Source organism: Calypte anna, chromosome W (assembly GCF_003957555.1).
Source record: "Calypte anna isolate BGI_N300 chromosome W, bCalAnn1_v1.p, whole genome shotgun sequence".
In the NCBI taxonomy this organism is placed as follows: domain Eukaryota; kingdom Metazoa; phylum Chordata; class Aves; order Apodiformes; family Trochilidae; genus Calypte; species Calypte anna.
This window is the reverse complement of record NC_044276.1, coordinates 21,134,676-21,162,649: the sequence shown is the minus strand read 5'-3', so window position 1 is coordinate 21,162,649 and position 27,974 is coordinate 21,134,676. Positions and strand designations below refer to the sequence as shown.

General features: G+C 44.4%; 1 protein-coding gene across 1 annotated transcript in view; it reads right to left on the bottom strand.

Moving 5' to 3' along the window:
- Window positions 1-26,966, bottom strand: part of LOC103534494 (guanine nucleotide-binding protein subunit alpha-11) — a 121,794-nt gene extending 94,828 nt beyond the window's left edge. The window contains 1 exon segment of the mRNA XM_030468355.1: window positions 26,767-26,966. Within this exon segment, the coding sequence (XP_030324215.1) occupies window positions 26,767-26,902 (136 nt within the window). The 5' untranslated portion in view covers window positions 26,903-26,966.
- Between the last annotated feature and the right edge of the window lie 1,008 nt (window positions 26,967-27,974).

Below are 27,974 nucleotides of genomic sequence, written 5' to 3'. Positions count from 1 at the left end.
TGAAGAGAAACAGGAGGGGAGCTGTCTTTTGTTTCTTCTTGTCTCATTTTAGTGGTCAGGGTGAAAAAAACCCAGAAAATATAATTCTTCTCTATCACTCCCCTCCACCCTCCCAAGGAAAGATAAAAGGGGAAAAAAGAAGAGAGACTTCAAGGATATAAATTAAAGTGGAACAGGTTTACTGGAACAGGGAAAGGGCAGTAGCACATGGCATGAGGAGGAGTAAATATATATACAAATATTTACAAAACCTAATCTCAATGATAGCAGAGCTAGGTGTCTGAGAGTCCCTTGTGGCAGGGCTGACTTGAGAGGAGTCCACGGCTCTTCCCAGCACCCAATGAATTTGGGTTCTGAAGAGCATGTGGTTATCTGATGGAAAAGCAGAAGACTTTCCAAGACCTCCGAGCACAGGGAAGCAGCAAGGAAGAAGGGAGCAGGAAAATGGGGTTGGACTTCCAGTCCTCCTGGCTTTTAGAGTATGGCAGGAAATGGGAGGGAATACTGACCCCTCTCTCTTCCACCACTCCTGAAACCCTCAGGATCCTAAAGACCTTCTTATCTAGGTCCTTGTCTTGGTACCAAAAAATTAGCCTGACAAAAAGACTGCCTGATTCTTTTTGGTTGCAGTTTCCCCAGCTTGCTTTCTTATTTTTAAAAAAACATTAATTCTTATCACCTACTACTTCAGTGATGCTTCCCTTGAACTCAGTGATGTGAACTGACAGTAGTTATAACCATTAACTGAAAGACAAATCAAATTAAAAAAGATTGGCAATTTAGATGTCAAGAAATTACTAAATAGCTTTTAAATTGCCTAATTAAATTATAAAAATAATAACCTCTTTATTTAAAAATAAAAACCTCTCATGAGAGAGAGTCCTTCATGAATGACTCCAACATGAGTCATTTTCCTCAGCTCTGAGGAAAACTTTTACCCTCCAGAAGGAAGAAAGAGGTCCCACCTGCAGCCCTCCTTTGGGGAGGAATGGACAAGATAGATGCCAGAATTGACCAAACAGTATTCCATCCCGTATACGTCATACTCAGTATAAATTTGAGGGATCACGAGGGCCAAGCCATGATTTCCTGCTTCCAGCTTCCGGCTGCCTGCCCTTCCTGCCTTTTTCCTGCTTCCCTTCCTTCACCCAGCATCCTGGAAGGATTCCGTCCGTTCGTCTGCCTGTGGTCCTGATCCGTGCCAGCCCATATCTGTGTGTTCCTGCCTCCAATTGCCGACTGCTGCCGACTCCAGGAGTCCAGCCTGGACTTTCCCAGGGCTGCCCTGCAGCCTCGGTGGTGACGTGAGAGTTATTGGGGGAGAGGGGGGAGGAATGTGGTATCCATTTTCCTGTATATTTGTATATATGTAGTAATTTTTCCTATTTATCATTACTGTTACATTAAAGTTGTGTAGTTTAGTTTTCAACCCATAAGTCTCTCTCCCTTATTCTCTCTCCTTTCTTTATCAAGGAGGAGAGAGAGATTAATAGAGAGTGCCTGTTACTCAGTTTAATTGCCGGGCCAGTGTTAAACCGTGACAGTTATTAATTGAAATATGCAAAATTTTAGGGGGATTTTCCCGTTTGGGGGAAAATCACATGAAAGAGAACAAGAGAGACACGCAGAATAAAAATAGGGCTCACATAACAGTGCAACAGTGAGAATTAGACAAATCTAGATTCCAATTAGAGAAATTTTTTTTTCCCTAAGTTGAGTCTGGTTTTGTCTTGTGACCATAATTGGTGACTGAATCCTTCTTAGTCTTTGTCTCTACCCTTGATCAATTTAATTGGATTTTTCTCTTCCCCATCCCACAGTGCAGGGAGGGGTGAGCCATTGATAAGGACAGAAAGTGTTTTTATCTTTTGTTATCTAGAAAAGGGGGAGGGTTTTACACAAAGGGAATTTGCTGGTAGCAGACAGAGAGCATCTGAGCACTGGGAAGAGCTGAGTTTAGAACGTTCAAGCATTATTTTTCAGTGTGTTAACACTGTTCTGGGCTTTTGTGCACAGTATCATTAAGTACTTCACAAGTACTTCACATGTAGCGTTAGAGGCATTGCCAAACTAGGTGTACCTGAGTTGGAAAGTCACAATCCTGCTGTGACCACTCCCTTTGTAATTATTTGCCAAACCCCTTGCACAGTGATTCTGACACACTGGGGATACTGACACCAGGTGAATCCTGAAGGCCTCTTGGCTTGCAGTCAACTACTTGAAGCTACATTCTGCCTCAATGCTGTAGATGTTCAGGGCTCAGTTGAAATGTAGCCCTAGGCTACCCAATAGAGCCCATAATCCAGAGTAACAAGATATCCTGCTGTCCACCTCACATGACAGACTACCAGCACAGAGGCTGCTACTCCTTGAAAAGAAGCATGCTGGACTACTACAGCTGGAAGTACTCCAAATTGCAGAACTGAGTTTCATTGATTTTTCTGAAATAGCTATAGTAGGACAGGAACATCTGCAAAATAATCTTTTTTTTGATCCCTGAGCACATGAGCAACTGATAAGTGAGGGGCAGCATAGTAAGATTCCAGCCACACTAATTAAAGGCCTAGGTAAACTGGCAACATAGCTCATACACATCTGCAAGATGATGCTGCAGCACACTCATTGTGGACTCGTTAACCCCAAACTCTGTGCTCACCAAGCAGAATGAGGCAGGGGTTTAAATGTTCTACTAGACAAGGAAACTAATTTTCAGGGAGTACAGGAGCTCATGCTGCATGTGTCAGTACTGGAGAGCAGGAGTCAAATCCCAACCATGCTTCAGCTGTGTTCATCTACATCTGAGAATTATGCACAACCTGCTAATCACCATAGGCACATAGGACAATAGTCCCGCAGGCCCAAAATCCTCATCTTAGTAAGATTAAGTCTGTCTACAACCAAAAGCTAGACTATGATCAGAGAGAGTCACTTGCTCACTTCTCCCACTGCTGGATGAGGAAAAGAAGAGCAAAAGCTGAAAACTTGTGGATCAAGATAAAGACAGTTCAGTAGATGAAATAAAAGCTACAAATGCAAGCAAAGCAAAAAGAAGAATTAATTCACTACTTCCCACCAGCAGACAGATGTCCAGCCACTTCCTGGAAAGCAGGGTCTCAGCATGTACAATGGTTATTTGAGAAGACAAATGCCATCACCATTAACATTTCCCATTTCCCCCCTTCCTCCTCCTTTCTCAGAGCTTCTATTGCTGAGCATATCATGTTATGGAATAGCTGTCCTGTCTGTGTCCCCTCCAAACTTCATATACTCCCTGCCCTTCCCCACTTGGAAAAAGAGAGAAACTCTTGACACCATGAAAGCACTGCTCAGCATTGACAAAATATTGGTGTTTTCAACACCATTTCAGTCACAAATCAAAAACACAGCACCATACAGGCTGCTATGAGGAAAATTAACTTCATCCCAGCCAGACTCAGTACAAGCATTTAATTTTTGATACTAGTTTTGCCCTGCTTTATGAGATGAAGTGGCACACATAGTGCTTAATAAATCCAGTATCAGTGTAAAAAATAAAATATAATGGTCCCATTTTAGATCCTCAGTTTTTGAAACCTGATAGGTTCCTAAAAGCACAATAAATGATAGTGTCTTTCCCATCTTTTATGCATTTGAGTTTTTCTGGACTTATAAGTTAGCATTTGCTACTAAGAAAACCTCCTGTCTGACATTCTGGCTGATTTCCATTTACTTAGAAAATATGGATTGAAATAGTTTCGGGCATTCCTATCCAACATTTTCTAACATGAGCAAGAGAATTAACAGTCAAATTAAAGACTTAAGAATTGAAACACTCTCCTGCGATGGATTTGTAGAATAAAGAGCAAAGCAACTTTCCTTAACTTACATAAATGTTCTCACTCAGTACAAGGACTCTTACCAAAGATTATGTGGCACTTGACTTTGCACCTAGTAGAGCAATGAACTAGCCAAGTGTCAGTATGTGGTGCGCTAGCAGCCAGTAAGCATACAGCTCAGGTACAACAACAAGCATATGAAAAGGACTATGCAATAATGCAAGTTCTGTGCCATAAATGAAAATACTGTGATGTCTGAAACATTTGTTCTAATGGAAAATTTCAAAATGTACCTAGACACATTTCCTTCCACACTTGCTCTATTTATAAAACCATGAGCAAGGAGGTGATTTTTTGGGAGTTGAAATCATGGCTAATTTCTAAATTCTAAACTAATTCAAACTCTTTGCTAGGATTTAACTTGAAGTTGCCTAAACCCTTGCAGAAAAACAACTGATCCACATTTAGCAACATTTATCAAGATCAGAACTCTATTTTGAGTTAAGGATCTAAGTGCACTTATCTCTTTGTAGAAGAGAGAAAAATTTTTTCAAAAAGAAAGGAAAATAAGATCCTTCAAATGCTAACTGCCTTTTCCATTTTCCCTCAAGGAAAAACAAAACAAAACAAAAAACAACAAAACCCTACCTCCTTTAATAGACGAGAGATCGTGGTGAATCCTAAAGCGTTTTAATAAGAACCACCATGTTATTTTTCTAGATCTAATACAAAAGTCTAGATCAGGACAGCATCTTGGGAAGACATTCAGTACAACTACTTGTTCCAAGAAAACCCCTAGTCTAACACCATTCCTAACAGATGCTTCTCAGATAAAGGGACAATACACAGCTCAGCTGTGAAGACAAGTGATACAAACTCTCCTATTCGGGTTCACTGACCCTGGCCAGCAGGTGAGCCCTCATCTAGCATCCTCTCATCCCCCAGCAGCATGGGGGAGAGAATCAGAAGGGCCAAGAAAAAAACAATAAACAAACAAACAAAAAAACCAGTGGGCTGAAATAAGGGGAGATTATAGAATAGAATCATAGAATCATAGAATTGGCTGGGTTGGAAGCGATCTCAGAGATCATCGAGTCCAACCCTTGAACCACCGTTGCAGTTGCTAGACTATGGCACCAAGTGCCATATCCAGTCTCTTTTTAAATATCTCCAGGGATGGAGAATCCACTACTTCCCTGGGCAGCCCATTCCAATGCTTGATCACTCTCTCCGTAAAGAAATTCTTTCTAATATCTAACCTAAACTTCCCCTAGCACAACTTAAGACCATGCCCTCTTGTCTTGTTGAAAGTCGTCTGGCAAAACAGACCAACCGCCACCTGGCTACAACCTCCTTTCAGATAGTTGTAGAGAGCAATGAGGTCTCCCCTGAGCCGCCTCTTCTTTAGGCTGAACAGCCCCAGCTCCCTCAGCCTCTCCTCATAGGATCTGTGCTCGAGTACCTTCACCAGCCTGGTTGCCCTCCTTTGGACCTGCTCCAGGACCTCGATATCCTTCCTGAACTGAGGGGCCCAGAACTGGACATAGGACTCGAGGTGTGGCCTCACCAGCACTGAGTACAGGGGCAGAATCACTTCCTTGGATCTGCTGGCGACGCTGTTCCTGATACAGGCCAGGATGCCATTGGCCTTCTTGGCCACCTGGGCACACTGCTGGCTCATGTTCAGATTCCTGTCAATCCAGACTCCCAGGTCCCTTTCTGCCTGGCTGCTCTCAAGCCACTCTGTCCTCAGCCTGTAGCGCTGCTTGGGGTTGTTGTGGCCAAAGTGCAGGACCCGGCACTTGGCCGTGTTAAACCTCATCCCGTTGGAATTAGCCCAACTCTCCAGTCTGTCCAGGTCCCTCTGCAGAGCCCTCCTGCCTTCCAGTTGATCGACACTCCCCCCCAGCTTAGTGTCATCTGCGAATTTGCTGATGATGGACTCAATCCCCTCATCTAAATCATCAATGAAGATATCGAACAGAACTGGGCCCAACACTGATCCCTGGGGGACACCACTAGTGACTGGCTGCCAATTGGATGCAGCCCCGTTCAGCACCATTCTCTGGGCCTGGCCCTCCAGCCAGTTCTTAACCCAGCACAGGGTGCCCCTGTCCAAGCTGTGGGCTGACAGCTTTTTCAGGAGGATGCTGTGGGAGACGGTGTCAAATGCTTTGCTGAAGTCCAGGTAGACCACATCTACAGCCTTCCCCTCATCCACCAGTCGAGTCACCTGATCATAAAAGGAGATCAGGTTGGTCAGGCATGACCTGCCCTTTCTAAACCCGTGCTGGCTGGGTCTAATCCCTTGCCCATCCTGCAGGTGCTGTGTGATTGCACTGAGGATGATCTGTTCCATGACCCTGCCAGGCACTGAGGTCAGGCTGACGGGCCTGTAGTTTCCTGGGTCCTCTTTCCGGCCCTTTTTGTGGATTGGCGTGACATTCCCCAACTTCCAATCATCTGGGATGTCCCCAGTGAGCCAGGACTGTTGGTAGATGATAGAGAGAGGCTTGGCGAGCTCTTCTGCCAGCTCCCTCACCACCCTTGGGTGGATCCCATCTGGTGCCATAGACATGTGGGGATCCAAGCACCTCAGTAGGTCACTGACTGTGTCCTTCAGGATTACAGGGGGGCTGTTTAGATTCTTGTCACCTTCTATAAGTTCCAGAAGCCATCTGTACTCAGGGTAACCTCTCTTTCTGTTGAAAACTGAGGTAAAGAAGGTGTTAAATACCTCAGCCTTTTCTTCATCTTTGACAACTATATTCCCACCCGTGTCCAGTAAAGAATGGATGTTTTCCTTGCCCCTTCTTTTGCTGCTGATGTATCTGTAGAAGGACTTTTTGCTATCCTTCACAGAGGTGGAGAGATTCTGTTCACATTGTGCCTTTGTCTCTCTGATTTTCTTTCTACATGACTTAACAATATTCCTAAATTCCTCCTGAGTAGTTAGCCCTTTTTTCCATAATTGGTAGGCCCTCTTCTTAACCCTAATTTCTTTCAGAGTCTCCCAATTCAGCCAGACCGGTCGTCTTCCCCGCCGGCTCGCCTTTCGGCACACTGGGACAGCCTGCTCCTGTGCTTTCAAAACTTGCTCCTTGAAGAACGACCATCCCTCCTGAACCCCTCTGTTTTCAAGGGCTGTTCCCCAGGGTATGCTCTGAACAAGTCTTCTGAATAGGCCAAAATCTGCCCTCCAGAAGTCCAACGTCGAGGTTTTATTGACGACCCTCCTTGTATCCCTGAATATTGAAAACTTTATTATTTCATGATCGCTAAGTCCCAGGTGTCCACCGACCACCACATCTCCCACCAGCTCCTCTCTGTTTGTGAAAAGAAGGTCAAGCGGGGCTCCATCCCTGGTGGGCTCATTTACTAGTTGGAACAGGAAATTATCCTCTATACACTCTAGGAATCTCCTAGACTGCTTCCTCTCTGTGGTGTGGAGTTCCCAACAGATGTCTGGCAGGTTAAAGTCGCCCACGAGAACAAGGGATGATGATTTTGAGACATCCGCCAGCTGCCTGTAGAATAATTCATCATCCTCATCATCCTGATTGGTTGGTCTGTAACAGACTCCCATCACAATATCAGCCTTGTTGGCCTTTCCTCTGATTCTAATCCACAGGCACTCCACCTTATTATTGCTGACCTCAACTTCTATAGTGTCAAGAGACTCTCTAACATATAGGGCTACCCCTCCACCTCGCCTACCCTGCCTGTCCCTTCTGAAGAGCCTGTAGCCACCCATGGCAGCACTCCAGGCATGGGAGTCATCTCACCACTTTTCCGTGATAGCGACTACATCATAGCTTTCCTGATGCACGATGGCTTCCAGCTCCTCCTGTTTGTTGCCCATGCTGCGTGCATTGGTGTACATGCACTTCAGCTGGGCTGCTGGTTTGTCTCTTACCTTGGGTAGACCACCCTTAGGCTCCTTTCTGGAGAGCCCAGTTTCAACCCCATCCCCCTTCAAACCTAGTTTAAAGCCCTCCTTATCAGCCTCTCCAACTTATAAGCTAGAGTCCTTTTCCCCTTGTTAGTTAGATGAAGCCCACCTGATTTGAGGACACTAGGTAGTATGGAAGTTGTTCTGTGGTCGAAAAACCCAAAGTTCCGCCGGTGGCACCAATCCCTTAGCCACCTATTGATCAGATTAGTTTTCCTAGTTCTCTCCTCATTCAGGTGTTCTACTGCTGGAACTGAGGCGAACATCACCTGTGCTCCTGACCCGTCAACTAAACAACCCAGTGCCTTGAAGTCCTTTTTAATCACCTTTGTACTTCGTCCAGCAATGTCATCACTAATTAATAAGTGAAGGATAAAGAAGTGATGCAAAATCAATCATTACCTAAGTAATGTGTAGTTTGGAAAACCTACAGACACAGACACTTTTACTGATGTGATAAGGTAAGGAATTTCCCTTCAGTCAATTCAGATCAGCTGTCCTGGCTGCATCCCCTCCCCAACCTCTTCCCACCCCCAGCTTACTCCCTGTGTTGGGTCTGTGTGGCAGGGCTTTGATAGCAGAGCCACAGGAGTGGCTCCTGTGAAAAGCTGCTGCATCTCCCCTAGCACCAAAATCCAGACCCACGTCTAGCCAAGGCTGAGCCCATCCACGACAGTGAATATACCTATGCAATTAACCTATTTAAGAAGGGGAAAATGAAACTGCTGTAAGACCTGCGGGGCAGAGGAGAGAAAAAGGTGAGAACATCACCCATGCAGAGATACCAAAGTCAGTGAAGAAGGAGTGAGAGTTGCCAGAGCAGAGATTCCTTTGCAGCCTATGATGAGATAGCAGGCTGTCCCCCTGCAGCCCATGGAGGAGCATGGTGAAGCAGATATGCACCTGCAGCCCATGGTGGACCCTGCACCAGGGGAGGTGGCTGCTCCCGAAGCAAGCCATGACTCTGTGGGCAGCCCATGCTGGAGCAGTCTGTTCCTGAGGGGCTGCACCTCATGGGAGAGATGCATGTCAGAGGAGTTCATGAAGGACTCTCGTGGGAGGGACCCTGCATTGGAGCAGGGAAAGACTGTGAGGAGTCCTTCTCCCTGAGGAGGAAGGAGCAGCAGAAAACAACATGCAAGAAACTGACCATAAACCCCATTCCCCATCCTCCTACGCCACTGATGAGGAGGTAGAGAAATCGGGAACAAAGTAATTTGGGATGGAGAAAAAGGGATGGGTGAGGTAAGGTATTTAAAATCTGTTTTTGCTTTCTCAGTGTCCTGCTCTGATTTGATCAGTGAGTCTGTTTTACCAGTGACCATAATTAGTGAGTTAAACCCTCCTTATCCTTATCCTTGTCTCTATCCAGGAGTTTTAGTTGAATTTTGTCCTTCCCATTCCACCTGGGGGTGGGGAGGGGGGGGAGTGAGCAGATGTGTGGTTCTTTGTTATTGGCTGGGCCTAAACCGTGACACTCCCTCAGGCAGCAGAATAAGAAAGAGATACGGCTGTGATGCTGTGCAACCACTGATTATCAGTAGCTAAAACATTGGTGACCAAAACAATCTAAACACCAGTCTAAAACACAGTACCATATAGGCTGCTATGAGGAAAATCAGCTCAGTCCCAGCCAGATGTAGTACACCTATCTTTTCTATACATACATTAGGCATCACCTCCCCTCCACAGAAAGATGGGCTTTTCTAAACCATGTCGTTCTTAACAGTAGTTTGTTGGATACTTATGCAGAATGGACTAAGCAGAGGAGAAATTCTGTTTCATTGGTCTTGTTTGTTTCTGGCACAGTTACACCACCTTCTCAAACAAAACAAGGGCATTTTTCTGTTGGCAACTGCATCTGCACAGGAGTTCTGTGAAAAAGCTCTGTAGTACTGACCCAGCTCTAAACATTAAGCTTAGTATGTAAATTACATAGCTTATTTATTCCAAGCAATTTTTCTTTTCAAACCCCACAAAGAACAAAATCTATAAACAATTACCTTTCAGTTTATCCTCTATATCAACATTATTCTTAGGGGGAAGCAATTTGCTTTCAGATCATTTAAGATTTAATCCTAATTTTATATTTGTGTCACCAGAGGAAAGTATAAATTGGGAGAGGAGTGGTGAGAGAGCAGCCCTGCTGGTTGACAGCCTGGTGAAAGGGCAGGGAAGGCGTGCACTCTGAGGAGCAGCTGACAGCTGAGGACTTTGGACTTCTCTAGTTTGGAGAGGAGGAAGGTAATGGGTGACCTCATTGCTCTCTACAGCTTCCTGAGGAGGGGAAGTGGAGTAGGGGATGCTGGTCTCTCTGGTATCCATTTACAGGATGAATAGTAATGATAGAAATCTGCACCAAGGAAGGTTCAGACTTGACCTTAGGAAACATTTCTTTACTGAGAGGGTGGTCAAACACTGTAAAAGGCTTCCTAGAGAGGTGGTCGATGCCCCAAGCCTCTTGGTGTTTAAGAGGCATTTGGACATTGGCCTTTAATATTAAACTTTTGGTCAGCCCTGAATTGGTCATGCAGTTGACTAGATGATTTTTGTAGGTCCCTTCCAATTGGAAAAGGTCTACTGTATTCTAAAATTTATCTTATGTAGCTTGGGAAAAAAACCAAACCCACACCAACAAAACAACCAATAAAAAAAATCCAACAACCCACAACACAAAACCCCCACATTAATGTTGTTCCTGGAAATTCCCCAGTAAATTGTCCTGGTTTGGGCCAGGATAGAGCTAATTTTCTGTCTTGTAATTTCGCTTTCAGCTATGTCTCTCATAAGTAGCTGCACTTGCTGAAATTAACAGCAAGTTTCTCAGTCAGTGTCTGCTTTCAAGACTGATAACGCTTGATGTTTATAGTTACGGATGGAGAACGTTATGCAGAACCAAGGTCACTGCTCGGTTCTGAGAAACATCTTGTGCTCCGGAAAGAGAAAAGGAATAAAGGGGGTCACACCTGTAACCCTTCTTTAGGGAGGGGAGGACAAGATAAATGACCAAAATTCACCAGAGTATTCCGTACCATATGCATCGTACTCAGTATAAATTTGAGGGATCACAAGGGTCAAGCCCGTTCCTTCAGCCTTCCTCCTCACCCTTTGCCCTTCTTTGCTTCGGCATCCTGGGAGGATTCTGTCCATTTGTCTGCCTTTGGTCCTGATCTGTGCTGGCCTGAATCTGTGTTCCTGCCTCCAGTCAACTGCTGCCGACTCCAGGAGTCCAGCCTGGACTTTCCCAGGGCTGGCTGCCCTGCAGCCTCAGTGGTGACGAGAGCATTACTTGGGGAAAGGGGGGAGGAATGTGATATCATTTTTCTGTATATTTGTATACATGTAATAATTTTTCCTTTTTATGGTTACTGTTTCATTAAAGCTGTGTAGTTTAGTTTCCAACCCATAAGTCTCTCTCCCTTATTCTCTCTCCAATCTTTATCACGTGGGGGAATAATAGAGAGCATCTGTCATACTGTTAATTGCCAGCCAAACATTAAACCATTACACTTGTAAAACTTTCCAAACTGTATTATCAGTTAGATCTATGCCCTTCAGTATTAATGTATCTCCTTTATTTGCACAGGGTTAACACAATATTTTAAGTCAAACTTTCTAAAAAAGTAGAGAAAATAAAAGGCGAATGTTTAAAATCTTCACATAATTTTATTAGCAAAAGCTGTTCCAACAATCTTGTTCATATAAGAGAACACCTCTTTCAAGTGTTATTCCATTAAGCATAGCAAGAAACACACATCTACCTTAAAATGCTATTTTCACACCTTCCTGGGATTAATTTCACATTGATTGTCACAGAATTGTCACAGTTGGAAAAGACCTCTATGTCATGGCTTAGCAGTTTGGGCAGACCAAAACTGAAGGATGGAATTGCTCTCTATCCACACACACAAAGGGAAGATAAAAGGGAAATAAAGACCAGAGACTTTTCAGTTTCCAACTTAAACAAATGGAGACAGATTTACAAGCACAGGGGAAAGGCAATAACAAAAGGGATAAAGCAACAAAGAACACAAAATATACAAATATATAAATATACACAACCTGAACTTGATAGGGGCAGGGAAAGGTGCCTGAGAGCCCCTTGTGGCAGGGCCAATGCAGGAGGAGGGGCTCTAAGGTTCTTCCCAGCACTCGATGCATGTGGACTGTGAAGAGCACATGGTGATCTGGTGGTAAAGGAACGCAGGGGAACAGCAGCCCAGACAACAGCAAGCAGATAAGAGAGGGGAAAGGCTGCTGGTCTGCCTGACCTTTATAGAGTATGGGAAGGAAATGGGAGGGAACAGACCTTTCTGGGTTCCACCCTTCTCAGAGTCTGAAAGCCCTCCTTCTTTAGTTCCTCAAATTAAAATGATAACTTTCCACCCCTTATTCAGTTCCATTTCTCTCCCTACTTTCTTTAAACAAGTTTCTTGTTAAGTCCAGGCATCCTCAGCATGGCAGCTTCTCAAAGCAAGACAGATGGTACAGGGTCTATCAAGGTTCATGCTCTCACGAGCACCAAGCTCTTTCTGAGACTCTTGAATGCCACTACATTATCCTGGGGAAAAAAACACTTTACACATCTAATTACTATTATATAACAATTAAAACTATACAAAGTGGAACTAAATGCTCTTGGCTAGAATTAAGTTCCCCTATGGTACGTAATGGACTTTCCCATCCTCCTGCATAACCCAGTGAGTATATCCAGAACCTTAAATAGAAACAATCCCACAGATGAGTTTGCCTTTGCCCAAAGCCGGACAGATCCAAACAGTTTTTCCCAACAGGTTCCTTTAAAACACAACAGGAACTTCATACCCATCCACTGTATGTAAAAAGTCTGATTGAGCAGGATCAGCTCGATTGATAGATCCCTTAGTGGTAAGTAGCCAGGAAGGCTTCTGCCAAATGCATATCCCAATTTTTGAAAGTCTCACACCTCATTGCTTTCAGGGTGGTTTTCAGCAAGCCATTGTAGCATTTGATTTTTCCAGATGCTGGTGCATGATAGGGAATATAGTATATTCCCTCTACACCATGCTATTTAACCCAGTTGTCTATGAGGTGTATTTTGAAATGCATCCCACTCAATCCTCTCTGGGGTACCGTGCCACCACAACACTTTCCTTTCAAGCCCCAAAACAGTATTACAAGCAGAGGCATGAAGCACGGGGTATGTTTCCAACCACCCAGAGCTTGCTTCAACCATTGTGAGCAGATAGCACCCTGATAAGTCTGAGGGAGTGTAATGTAATCTATCTGCCAGGCCTTTACTTAAATTTATACCAACATTCCCTGTACCACCAAGGTTTTAACTGTTTAGCTTGTTTGATTGCTGCACACACAATCATGAATAACCTGTATAATAATGTCTAAAGCTGTCCACCCCTTGTTCACAGGCCCATTGGTATGCTGCATCTCACCCTTGTTGACCTGAAGTGTCATAGGCCCAGTGAGCTAAAAACAGTTCACCTCTGTGCTCCCAGCCTAAATCTGTTTGAAACACTTGAGCTACTTGGTCTGCCTGCTGGTTTTGCAGTGTTCTTCACTGGGCCCTGCCAGGAAGAGCGCAGTGGACAACACACAGATTAATATAATCAAAGTATTTGCCGTTTATTGAGAGTAGCGGTAGCCCTTTTATACACAGTCAGGCTGATAACAAAGCATACTACAGATTAGTACAACACATTCTTCCTATGCCACAGGGCACTATCTAACTGGTTAAATACAACTCTTTATGTGCTGTCTATGCAATGCTTTCCCATCCTGTTATTCTTCTTTTCTGCTACCACCTCCCTTATCTTTTGTGCGTAGCTGATCTTTTAGTAACCTTGCAGCTGGGCCTCAAGGCCCTTAGCTCACTCTGACTAATGCTTAGTCAGGATTACTCACATGTCCATTTTCTTCCAAAAACTCTCCAACAGGCCCGACTCTTGGGTACATGGGTGTCCACGTGCCATTAGTTTCTCTAACTGGGCAGCAATATCTTACCACAGAGTGGCAGCCCGATAGGCTTCCCCCTGCGCTGCCAGATGTCCTGTTTCCATCCCTCCAGCCACCCCGACAAGGCATTTGCTGCCATCCATGAGTCAGTGTAGAGGTAAAGCACTGGCCACTTTTCCCTTTCAGCAATGTCCAGGGCCAGCTGGATGGATTTTATCTTTGCAAACTGGCTTGAATCACCACCCCCCTCAGCTGCTTGAACTACTTGTCATGAAGTATTCCACACTGCTGCTTTACACCTCCACTGACTTCCTACAAGACAGCAAGATCCATTGGTGAAGAGAGCAAGCTTCTTCTCATAATTTGAAAGTTCATTATATGGAGGGGCTTCCTTAGCACAGTTCACTATTTCATCTGGTGGCATTCCAATATCTTTACCCTTTGGCCAGTTTGTAATCACCTCTGCAATGTTTAGACGAACAGGACTCCCAATTCGACCCGTGTTATCCAGGCAATCCTCTTATTCCAGGTGGCATCAGTGGCATTGTGTGTAGATGAGATCCTCCCCTTGAACATACACTTCAAAACTGACAGACAAGCTACCAGGAGGAGCATTGCCTCAGTACCAACGATTACTGAAGCAGCTTGAACTCCTTCATAGGCAGCCAGTATTTCTCTTTCAGTTGGAGTGTAATTGGCCTCTGAACCTTGATAATGCTGACTTCAAAACCCTAGAGATCAACCTCTAGCCTCATGTGGTGCTTTCTGCCAGAGGCTCCAGGTGGACCATTATCACCAGCTGTAGTGTAGAACACATTTTTGACCTCCTGTCCTGTTCAGAGAGGTCCCAGGGCCACTGCATGGACTACCTCTCATTTCATTTGCTTGAAGGCCTGTTGCTGTTCAAGGCCCAATGTAAAACCATTTTTATTTCAGGTAAAAGACCCGTGAAGGTCTGTGTCTCTTTCTTATTAGTGGATGAAGACATGGTTGCAATTTTGCTGACCAAATGCCTGCATCTTTCTTGCCACCTAATTCCCAGGAACTGGATCTCTCTGGCAGGTGTCTTGACCTGACCTTGTTTCTCTTTATAGTAAAACCAGTTTCTAAAAATTCAGATTACATTTGCACCTTTTTCAAAGACTTCTTCAGTTATATTACCCCACACAACAATATCGCCCATTTACTGCAGATGGTCTGGAGCCCCACCCATCTCCATTGTGGTGTGGATTAGTCCATGGCAGATAGTGGGACTATACTTCCACCCCTGAAGCAGTCTGTTCCAGGTGTACTGGACGCCCCTCCAGGTGCAAGCAAGTGGGGCCTGCACTGCTGCTACAGGAATAGAGAAAAATGCATTAGCAACATCAATAGTTGCATACAATTTGGCTGCCTTAGACTCCAGTTCATTGTGGAGATCCAACATATCTGGAACAGCAGCACTCACTGATGGTGTAACTTCATTTAGACCATGGTAGTCCACAGTTAATCTCCATTCTCCATCAGGGTTCCATGCCGGCCATATAGGACTGTTGAAAGGTGAGCAAGTCTTGCTGATCCTCCCCTTGGATCTCTAACTGGTGAAGATGATTTTGTATGGGGAGCAGGGATTCTCTGTTGGTACGCTACTGCCACCAACATACTGTGTTAGATGCAGTCAGTACCTCCTGCTCCTCTACCCTCATCAGGCCCACCAGAGAAGGGTCATGTGAAAGGTTGGGCAAGGTAGACAGTTGGTCAATGCCCTCAGTTTCCACAGATGCTACAACAAAGACCCACTTATACCCTTTTGAGTCCTTGAAATACCTTTTCCAGACAAAGTCTATACCAAGGATGCATGGAGCATCTGGGCCAGTCCCTATACAGTGGGTCTCCCAGTCATTTCCGGTCAGGCTTATCTCAGTCTCCACTACAGTCAGTTCTTAAGACACTCTTGTGATTCCAGAGATGGTAATAGAGTCCACTTCTTTGTGATTCAATGGTATCAAGGTGCACTGTGCACCAGCGTCTACCAGGGTTCTGTATCTCTGTGGATCTGCTGTGCCAGGCCACCAAATCCACACTGTCCAGTAAACTTGGTTATCCCTCTCCTCCACCTGGCTAGAGGCAGGGCCACTCTACTGCTGAGTACAGCGCCCACACTGAACAGAAGGGTTTGTGTGGCAATCTGGACCCTCACTGTTACTTCCTTGACTCACAGCTGGTTTGGAGACCCATCTGCTGGGACCAGCAATGGGTGGTTCTTGGGAGATTAGAGCAACCATCATTCTGGAAACATCCCTAGAGTTATTACCTTGCAACTCCTGTACTCTCTACCCACCACAGTGTAGCAGTGGGTTTGCCATCCCATATACTCATGTTTTTGCCAAGGTTACATTGGGTTAACCACAAAGAACTCCGTGTCGAGTTCTGATTACCCCGAGCTGGCCTCCTAGGGAAGCGCCTATTTTTAATAGCTGATACATGAATCCATTCAGGAGAACGACAATTGTTACTCTGTCTCCATCTTGGATAACTTGTCATGCAGCTTCTCAAAAGAGGTTTTCAACGCCTCAGCTGTAGTTTTGAACTCCCCAGCCGAGTCACGAGCCTCTAAGGGGTTAGAGACACTGTCTTCATGCTGTCTTAGCTGGCTAATAAATTCACCAACAGTTGGTGGTGTTTCATCATCTCCCCCAGAGACCTTTCCCCTGAAAATTTGGGAGTACATAGGAAGGACACTGTGTGAGCTTTTTTAAGCAGAGGCCTCCTGCATGGCACCTCATTGGGATCTTCAGGTGTTCGCCCATCACCATAGATGACCTTTCAAATTGCCAGCTCCCTCAGATATCTGATGCCTCTTTCCATGGCATTCCATCTAATAGGGCGACATTCGATATCCTCCTTATAAGGATATTTTTACCACAAACAAAAGGCATTTGCAAAGATGTATCCGCTCCCTTGTCCCAACCGCAGCATCCAAGCAGTGAGTGATTCACCTTCATCACAAGCATAATCTTTTTAAATTCTATATCTCTTTCAGAGACATATGTAGTGAAATGTGGCAACCAGGTGCCACTAATTGCCAGGGAGTGGGCATGAGCTTGTGTCAAGTCCACCTGTGCCTGGTTGGGCGGGCCCCCACTGCGCATGAGCAGGACCAGGGGGCCAATAAAAGGTGGGCCTAAGATACAGGCGGAGCTCAGTCCTGGGCTAGCCAGCAGAGAGGTCAGTTGCTCTTGGAGCAACAGCACCGATCCGGGCTAGTCAACTCTGAGAGCCATAGGCTTAGAGCATTGCTCGTGAGTCTCTGCTGGAGCACCTGGTTGGACCTTGAAGCGCCGTTCCCTAAGAGAGGTTCATCTTGCTACAGACATAGATTGGACAATTATCTCAGGTTCTGAATCACTCTCCTGTGTCCTTCCTGCCTTGGGCCAACTTCTCCTGATCAGGGTTTTCTATTGTCTCTGGCACTGAATCATCATCACCCCCTCCCCCAGGTGGTCTGACTTCCTTAGATGCTTTCTGCCAGTTGTGACAGGGGGGACAAGGGCTGGTTCGGAGCCAGTGGGGGAGCTGTCGCTGTCAGCGGGGGCAGTTTTCCTGCACAAATATCAAACACTCAACTACCCCTGGAACACATTCAGGCACAGCAGTAACCAAAACAAGTAACACCAGCCATCACCAAGGCCTCCAAACTCTGGCGAGTCAAACTCTCCACAGAAAGAAACAATCATTTTGCATAGTGAATGCATTCCAAGAGCCCCCAAACTCCCCAATCATTCTTAACCGAACTCATTCTTACAGAAATCCATGTTTTGAAAGCATAAGAAAGTAACATGGCTGGGAGATGGGGTGCTACAAAACAATATGCATAGATGAGTGAATTAAAAAAGGCAGTATAGAACAAGTGTTTCACTCATGACATTTCAATTTCCAACTTTCCAATATTTTCAATTAGAAGAAAAATTTCAATTCAAGCACCGTGTTGGGCGCCAACTATTCTGTCACAGCTTAGGAGTTTTGGTGGACCACAAACCTAATGACAGAGTTACTCTCTATCCATCCCCACACACACACAAAGCAAAGATAAAATGGGAAAAAAGACCAGAAACTGAAAACAATTTGAGACAGATTTACTAGCCCATGGGGAATGCAATAACAGAAGGGATAAAGCAACAAAAAAACAAATATATATAAATATATACAAATATATACATACACACAGACAACCCGGTCTTGATAGTGGCAGGGATAGGTGCCTGAGGGCCCCTTGTGGCAGGGCGGATGCAGGAGGGGGGGCTCCATGGCTCTTCCCAGCACCCGATACCTGTGGACTCTGGAGAGTCACACAGTGAGCTGATGATAAAGGAACACAGGGGAACAGCAGCACAGAGGACAGCAGCAAGCGGAAAAGAGAAGGGAAGGGCTGCCGGTCTGCCTGATCTTTATAGAGCATGGGAAGGAAATGGGAGGAAACAGACCTTTCTGGGTTCCACCCTTCTTAGAATCTGAAAGCCCACCTCGTTTAGTTCTTCAAATTCAAACAATGACACCATAAAATCACCATGTCCAACTGTCAACTTCCCTACCCCTCCCCCAAATAAAATCTCATACATCAGTAACATCCACTAGAGCATATCCTGAAGTGTCTCATCTACACCATTTTTCAATACCTTCAGGGTATTTAAATAGATACACATATAAATTATATTTATATAAATAATATATATACACATAAATACCTCCACCTCCCTAGGCAGTCCATTCCAATGCCTTACTACTCTCTCAGTAAAGAAATTCTTCCTAATATCTAAACCTCCCCTGGCACAACTTCAGGACATTTCCTCTAGCCCTATCATTATTCACTTGAGAAGAGGCAAGCACCCACCTCCCTACAACCTCCTTTCAGGTAGTTTTCCCTACAACCTCCTTTCAGGTAGTTTTAGAGAACAATAAGGTCTCCCCTCAACCTCCTCCTCTCCAAACTAAACATTCCCATTTCCCTCAGCCTCTCCTCTTAGAACTTGTTTTCCAGACCATTAACCAGCTTGGTTGCCCTTCTCTGAACTTGCTCCAGCAACTCCATGTCTTTCTTGTAATGAGGTGCCCAGAACAGAACACAGTACTCAAGGTGTGACCTCACTGATGCTGAGTACAGGGGAACAATCACTTCCCTTCTCCTACTGGCCACACTTTTCCCAATACAAGCCAGGATGATGTTGGCCAAAGTCATTTGAGAAGAGATTCCTCTGTAGAACATACATTTCCCTCCTGTAGGAATTCAATATTGGTTTTAAGGGTAAGTACAAATTTGTGGTCCCTTGGCTTTTTCACATGAGCTAAAATTACAGTAGTCAATTCTTTGAGTATTGAGGTTATAAGCCAATTTCCATCAACTACAGCAGATAACTTCTAAAGAAGGAAAATAAATTTAAAAATAAATTATTCCTTCATCATGCATTAAAACAATATGCTCTTTCCATCAAATGTGAAATCATATTACATTGATAAAGATGATTCATGTTTTCCTCAAAACCAATTATATGTAGCCATATACATCCATATATAAAAAAGAATAAGTGTTTGTAGTCCAGAATCAAACTAGATAACCTTCGAAACAGCTTCTCCAAAGTAAGAGATACCTACCACTCTAGTTTAAACACACATTATCAAGATACGTATTGTTTTCCAATTTTAAATACATACTGTTGTAACTACCTAAAACTCTTAAGTGTTCAGTTTGAACATAAGTATGGATCAATACAAGGTAATAAGAAAAACTTGCAATGCTCTTTCAAAATAATTTTTGTTCTTTAACAAAGAGCAAAGAAAACAACCAATTAAAATATGGTATCCAGTATCAGCATTTTTAAATTGCGTGTAGAAAGCAAACACAAATAGCATCCATTTACCTACTTGTAAGCAGAGAACATTGTTTATTTGCATAGGTATTTCAAATTACAGAAAGGAAGATTCACTGTTAGCTTGATTGGCCTACTTCCTATTCCAAGTTTTTTTCAAGTCAAGATCTGCTAATTCACCAACTTCTGCATGCAAATATTTCATTTGGCTAACAAAGGTACAAAACAAAAACAAAAATAGAAATACATATACTTTTATCTCTTGTAGTTTTGGGGAAATGAAAGAAACAAAGTCTCCCAGTTAACACTAGTTGCTAAATTCAAATAAGTTTATCCCCAACCTGTTCCCTTAGGTAACACATAAATAATCATAGAATGGTTAGGATTGGAAGGGACCTTAAAGATCATCTAGATCCAATTCCCCCTGCACAGACAGGGGCACCTACCACTAGATCAGGTTCTCAAAGCCCCGTACAACCTAGCCTTGAACACTTCCAGGGAGGGGGCAGTGGCAGTCACAGCCTCCCTGGGAAACCCATTCTGGTGTCTTTCCTGTGAGGGTGGTAAGAATTTCTTCCTCATGTTTAATCTAAATCTCCCCTCTTTTAGTTTAAAACCATTGCCCCTTGTCCTCTTGCTACACACCAGTGCAAAAAGTCCTACCCCAGCTGTCTTGTAAGCCCCATCAGATACTGGAAAGTCACTATAAGGTCACCTTAGAGCCTCCTCTTCTCTAGGCTGAACAACCCTAACTTACTCAGCCTGTCTTCATAGGGGAGGTGCTCTAGCTCTCTTGCTCTGGAGATGTTCAAGAAGCAAGATGTCCTCCATATTTTGGATACTCCAGAACTGGATACAGTACTCCAGGTAGGGTCTCACAAGAACAGAACAGAGGGGGAGAATCACCTTCCTCAACCAGCTGGCCACACTTCTTTTGATACAGGCCAGGACATGTTCCACTTTCTGGGCTGCAAGCTCACGTTAAGCTTCTGGTCCACCACCACCACACCCAAGTCCTTCTCTTCAAGACTGCCCTCAATCCTTTCTCCTAACAGCCTGTATTGGTGCATGGGATTGCCTCAACCCAGGTGCAGAACTTTGCACTTGGCCTTATTAAACTTCATGCAGTTTGCACAAATCTACTTTTCAAGACTGTCAAGGTCCCTCTGGATGACATCCCTTCCCTCCAGTGTGTTGATTTCACCACACAGTTTGAGAATGAAAAGATACTCATATTTCACAACATCACCATGGTTAGAAAACATCACCAAGTCAACCCAGAGAAAAACCACCATGCACACTTGAGGACGCCCTGATGTGTCTCATGTACACTGTTTTTGAATAGGTCATGAACAGGTACTTTTCCACCAGGCATCTTTCCAGCCGTTCTTCCTCAAGCCTGGACAGTTGCTGTGACCAAAATGCAGGACCCAACACTTGGCCTTGTTAAACCTCAACCCATCAATCCAACCTACCCAGATCCCTCTGCAGAGCCTTCCTATCCTCAGGCAGATGAAAGCTTCTGCCCAACTTCATGTCCTCTGCAAACTTGTTGAGGAACCACTAAGTCCCTTCATCCAGATCACTGATAAAGATATTGAACAACACCGGGCTCAAAACTGAGCCCTGGGGAACACCACTGGTGACCAGCCACCAACTAGATTTAACTCCATTCACTACAACTCTGAGTCAGCCAGTTTTTTATCCAGCAAATAGTACACCTGTCTATGCCACAAGTCTCCAGCTTCTCCAGAAGAATGCTGTGGGAAACAGTGTCAAAAGCTTTACTAAAGTCCAGGTAGACAATGCTCACAGCCTTTCCCTTGTCCACTAAGTGAGTCACCTGATAATAGGAGACCAGGTTGGTCAAGCAGGACCTGCCCTTCCTGAACCCATGCTGGTTGGGCCTGATCCTCTGGCTGCCCTGAACTTGACATGTGAGCACACTCAAGGTGAACTGCTCCATAATTTTTCCTGGTACTAAGGTTGGGCTGACAGGCCTGTAGTTCCCTGGATCCTCCTTCTGGCCCCTCTTGTAGATGGGTGCCACCTTGGCAAGACTGTTGGTAAATGATGGAGAGAGGCTTGGTGAGCTCCTCTGCCAGTTCAACCCTCATGGTGAAGAGCTTCTTAACTTCCAATCTAAATCTACCCTCCTCTCATTTGAATCCATTCCCCTTTGTCCTATCACTACCCAGCATCCTAAAAAGTCCATCACCAGTTTCCTTGTAGGCCCCCTTCAGATACTTACTGGAAGGCTTACAATAAGGTCTCCTCGGAACCTTCTCCTCTCTAGACTGAATAACCCAAACTCTTTCAGTCTGTCTTCATAGCAGAGGAATTCCAGCCCTCTGATCATACTTGTGACACCCTTCTTTGGACACACTCCAGCATGTCCATGCTGGAAGACGTGTAATAGGGGCTCCGGAACAGGACACAGTACTCCAGGTGGGGTCTCATGAGAGCAGAGGGGGAGAATCACCTCACTTGACCTGCTGGCCATGCTTCTCTTGATGCAGCCAAGGATACAGTTAGCTTTCTGGGCTGCAAGCGTACACTGATGGCTCATGTTGAACTTCTTGTCCACCATCACTTCCAAGTCTTTTTCCTCAGGGCTGCTGTCAAGCCAGTCAATGCCCAGCCTATATTGGTGCGTAGGATTGCCTCGACCCAGATGCAGGACCTTGCACTTGGTCTTGTTGAACTTCATGACGTTGGCATGGGCCCTCCTCTCCAGCCTATCAAGGTCCCTCTGGATAGCATCCCTTCCCTCAAGTGTTTCAGCCACACCACACAGCTTGGTGTCATCAGCAAACTTGCTAAGGGTATACTCAATGCCACCATCTACATCACCAACAAACAGACTGGTCCCAACACTGATGCTTGAGGGAATCCACTTGTCACTGGCCTCCACTTGGACACAGACCCATTGACAGCCAGTTCTTAATCCACCAAGTGGTCCATCCATCAAACCCATGTTTTACCTGCTTGGAGACCAGAATGTCGTATGGGACAGTGTCAAAGGCTTTGCTCAGGTACAAGTAAATCATGTCAGTTGCTCTTCCCTTGTCTATTGATGCTGTGACCTTTTCATAGAAGGCCACAAGGTTTGTCAGACACGTGAAGCCATCTTGATTATACCCAGTCACCTCCTCATTATTCTTCTGTTCCAACAGTGCCTCCAGAAGGATCTACTCCATGATCTTACTAGGCACGGAAGTGAGACTTACCAGCCTGTAGTAACCTGGATCTTCCTTCTTTTCCTTTTTGAAAATGGGGGTTATGTTTCCCCTTTTCCAGTCTGTGGGGACTTGACCAGACTGCCATGACTTCTGGAATGTAATAGACAGTGGTTTAGCAACCACATCTGCCAGTTCCCTCAGTACCCATGGATATAACCCATCAGGTCCCATGGACTTGTACACTTTCAGGTTCTTCAGATGGTCATAAACCTGATCTTCATTTACAATGGCCAGTTCTTCCTTCCAGCCATTGCCATTGACTTCCCGTGACTTCAGGAGTGTGGCTGGAGCCCTTGCCAGGGAAGACTGAGGTGAAGAAGTCATTGAGAACCTCACCCTTCTCCATATCACTTGTCACTAGTTCACCTGTTTCCTTTCTGAGGGGGCCCACACCTTCCCTAGTCTTCCTTTTGCTGTTAATATACCTATAGAAATGTTTGCTATTCCCCTTGATCTCCCTGGCTAGATTTAGTTCTGAGCTTTGACTTTTCTAACTAGGCCTCTTGCTGCTTGGACAGCTTCCTTATATGTCCCCCATTCTAGTTGTCCTTTCTTCATTATGGTGGTTGTGCTGCTCTGTCCTTATCTTCCAGCTCAGGGTGCTGAAAACCCTGAGGATAACTGATCTGACTATTAAAGACTGAGGCAAAGAAGTCATTGAGTATCTCCACCTTTTCCTCATTCTTCATTGCAATGTTTCCCCCCCCCTCATTTTTTTTTTTTTTTGTGCTATAACAATAAATGTTTTTACAACAGCAAGCAACAGATATTAACAACTTTACACTCTGGAGAACACTCAAAGTTTCACAATATGTTCAGTAGTAATGAAACACAGAACAATTTGAAAAATACAGAAGATGAAAATCAAATTCAGTGACTCTGTTCCAAAGTACCTTAAACAGTCGAGTTGTGCTAGCTGAACTATTACTATGTCTTTGTAGTATACTTTAGTGCACAGAATCAGAGTTCTCCCTTTTTAGAATTACAATAATAAAAAATTTACTTTGCCTAATTTTTTAATAGAACAGGACATTTGTGTTCATTACAGTACCTATAAGTGATATTTAAATGTTTAATCATGGAGAAGGTTTCTTATTTTTAAGTAACAATTTAAAATCTTATCATGCAGAGTTTCCAGAAATTACTTTCAACATTTTAAACTCCTTGATCCCATGAAAAGTAAAAAGATACCATTATTAATACACTAGAAGTGTACACATAGCATAGCTCGTGCCACACAGCCATAGTAAGCTATACAGTTAGGAGGAACAAATTTCACTTTGCAAGGAAGCACTATAATATTCTACAAGTTAAGGAGGGAAAAAACCCAACCACCTGTTTTCTTACCTAGAATTTTTTTCTTTATCTTTGCTACATATGTGCATTTGTATGTACATCCCATTACATGACATGGATATGCTCATTTGTTCCTTAAAACATTTTGAGTTAAGGCCTTTTAGTCTGCACTTGCAACAAGTTCTAAGAACATGCATGGACAATTAACATAACTCAAATTAATCTATGTTCTCTCCTTGTGATCAAAAGGACATACCTTTGTCCCATGTTCAAAAGCCTACTTAGACTTTTAAGTCAAACAACATTTTTTAAAGTGGAACTGAGAAGTTGGAACTTTTGAAAAAAGCTTACCTGACATTTACATAAAATTAAATTAACCAATGCTGCTACTTTAAGTTTTGAGGGACAGATATGTAATGGGACAGTAGAGGTCAAGTCAATTACAAAAATAGATGACTTCAATTTCAGACAGTTATGTTCCCAGTCTCCCCATTTTAATTATTATTTTCCTTTTTCTAAAATGGATTTGTCCATATCAACCATATGAATGACCCAAACAAATAACAAATTTAAGAACTGAACAAATTACTATGCTAGGAAGCAGTGAGAGTGATTGAAAGAAGTACTGTCAGATACCCAAGAAAAACCTGCTAATTAAACAAATTTTTAGGAAGTTTTGTTTTGGGAGCTTTTTTTTGATAAATTGAAATTTGAATCTCTATCCAACCCTGTGTTTTCAACAGTGGTTCACTGCTATACTGTGTTTTACAAGATGAGATCATTAACTGTTTAACAGCTGCCCGTACACAAACACTTTCAAATGTGTCTGAGGCTGACAAAGTCCAATACAAAAAATGCCTACACAGTAACAATTTCTACACTCAAATATAGATAATGCTATTAAGTATGAAGCAGAACATTTACATCTCAGTTTCTGGTACATTATGCTTACATCTTTAGAAGTATGGTTTATACTGATATATGCAAAAAAGGTTCATACAACCAATCAGTGAGATTTCTCCAAAGCTTTCCAAGCGATGGCTTGTTATATGATGGCTCTGAAATCACCTTATTTCATTTGGTCTAAAGTAATGCCACAATTAGGCTCTAATCTACCATTACCTATCCATACACTTAACCTTACCAGCAGGGGGATCTTATAAAACAATACATGTTCTGCACTACTAATAGTAGAACCAAATCTCTGAATTTGCTCTCTGGGTGGTATGTTTGCATCATTCAGTACGTTTCATGCATTCTTAAAAACTTGGGAGAAATCTCTAAAATTACTGCAAGAAAACCAGGAAATGCAGAACAATTTGGACCTGAGCAATATGTGCTAACTTATTCGCTTGTAGCAAATGTATATAGTAATTATACTTAAACATCCATAAAATTAAGCAAATGCAAGCTGTCCTCTATTTTATCTTGGATTTGGATCTTGAAATAGACACTTCCAATCAACCAAAAATTAGGCCAAAATGAGACTGAATGTTATTACTGGTAGCATTGTATTTGTCTCTACCCCTTTTTTCAAATCAGTTAAGGAGCCCAATACATTTCTTCATACACAGAAAACCCACTGTACTGAAGTAGGAAATAACACATTCATGAATAAGCATTAAAGTAAATTCTGACTTCCTTTCAACTCTCCTTATCTTTTTGAAAAGACAGTTTATCCTCCAAGATAAACCATTACTTTCATGTACACAACCCAAGACAAAAGTCTTTGGCCTAAACACCCCACATGCACTTGAAACATTCCCATTCATTCATACACCAAACACTGGTGCAGACCCATTTCAAGGATTGCTAATACAAGGCTGAAGCTGTATTACCACAAGAACTACACAACGTAGAAGAACACATTAGATATAGACAAACGTATTTCAAAAGGCTTATTTTAACACTAGTCAAATTTCTATTAAACAAACGTTGCCTTTGCACACTTATGGCTCCAAAATAAAAACCAATTTTAATTAAAAGAAAATGATACAATAGATCTTATTTCCTGAACAGTGGGTGGATTCCAAAGGTATCAATGATCCTATTATCCTCCAGCATACTTAAGGTTACTCTTGAACTTCATGGATGCATCTGGGTCTTTATGGTTTCTTTGTCCTTATACTTTAAAAATCAGACAACAATCTGGGCATAAGCCCCTTATCCCAGTTTGCTTCATTAAATAAACAATTAAAAAATGCAACCAGTGACACAACCACCTTTCTAAGGCTCACAGAACAATGCAGATATTAAAGCCTGTTACCATCAATCTGCAAAGAAACTCACCCTGCGAGTTCTTTCATTAATCTGCTTCCTTACCATCACTTTCCTAGAACCATCTTCGTCAATATTCCCGAAACACCCTTCACTCACCACCCATTCTTTGTCTCTCCATTTTGGAAAGCCGATTTCCCTACTATATCAAAACCACCCAGCTACAAGCGCCTCGGCGAAGCCTGCACAGGCGTATACACACAAGGCGGCGGAGGAACGGCGAGCGGGTCACCGCCGCCACGACCGCCCCGTGACAAACATAGTGAGCACCAGGGATAAACCGAACCGACCGTGCCATGTAACTCAAGGGTGGGGCCAGCCGGAGGAAACTCGGGGCGGCTGCACCCCCAGCGGCACTTGAGGCGTATGTGCCGATGGCGACCTGCACTCACCCAACAGCAGCAGCTTCAGTTCCCGACGGGCATCCCGTTTGTCCCGACGCAGCTGCCGCTCGATCTCGTCGTTGATCCGTCGAGCTTCCTTGGCTTCCTCGCTCAGGCAGCACGCCATGATGGACTCCAAAGTCATTCTTCTTAACTGGTTCAGACACAACCCCCACCCCCGACCCGAAAAACGCGCGCGCACGCACACACACACCACCAAAGCAGCAGCCCCGAGGAACACAGACACTCTCTGGCCGGGAGCCCCCACCCGGGCACTGCAGAGAGCTGCCTCGATGCCACACACGGGCAAGGAGAAAATGGGGGCAGGGCAGCAGCACAGATCCCTAGTTTCTTGCCTCAACTAGTCGCCCCTTCACACTCCTCCTCTCCTCTAAAATATGCACCAAGCAACATGAAAACATCCACTATAGCAGCCGCGGCAGCAGCAATGCTATCTCGGCGAGCCAAGCCACTCGGCACAAACACTCCTCTCCCTCCTTCCCACCCCGTTATCTCTGCCACTGTCTCCTACTGCAATCAGCGCTGTTCCCGAACGTCCCTCGCAAACTACACCCCCACCACCACCTTCCGAAGTAACCACCCCCCACAGAAATGCTAATGGCTGCTAAAATCCCTCCCCCCTCACACACACTTCCTTCTCACTCTCTCTATCCTAAAGCGAGAGCTCAGCTCCTTCGAAAATGGGCAAGCCCGCCGCTGCCCGGCAACCCGATCGTACGCCTAGGGGAAAAACTTCCTTACGATAGACCCGTCTTCCAGGCACGGTCGCTCTTCCCTCCCGCGGGGAGAGCTGCTGCCGAAGAGCTGTCGTGGCTTGTTCCAGCTCTAACAGTAAGAGGTAGCGGGTAGAAAGAGCACTACCACCGAGGAAAAGAAGGCAGACAGAGATTGGGGCACACACACCCTGAATCCAGCTCGCCAGGCTCTTAAATAGCTTGGCTCTGAGGGCGTGGTAAGGCATAAATATGGCGGACTCTCTCTCCCACTCTTCTGCGCCGCTGCACGCCATGAATGAGCGGCTGGTGGAACCAGGAACTCCCGGGATGCTACCCCCCACCCAAGGCCGGCGCTCGAAGGCCGCCCCTACCAGGCCTGCAGCCGTCATGGAAGGGATGAAAGAGGAGCATATGGCCTCTCACACCAAGCAGCCACGAGAAACATAGACTTCTCAAATTTTTTTTGTAGTGCAGATATTT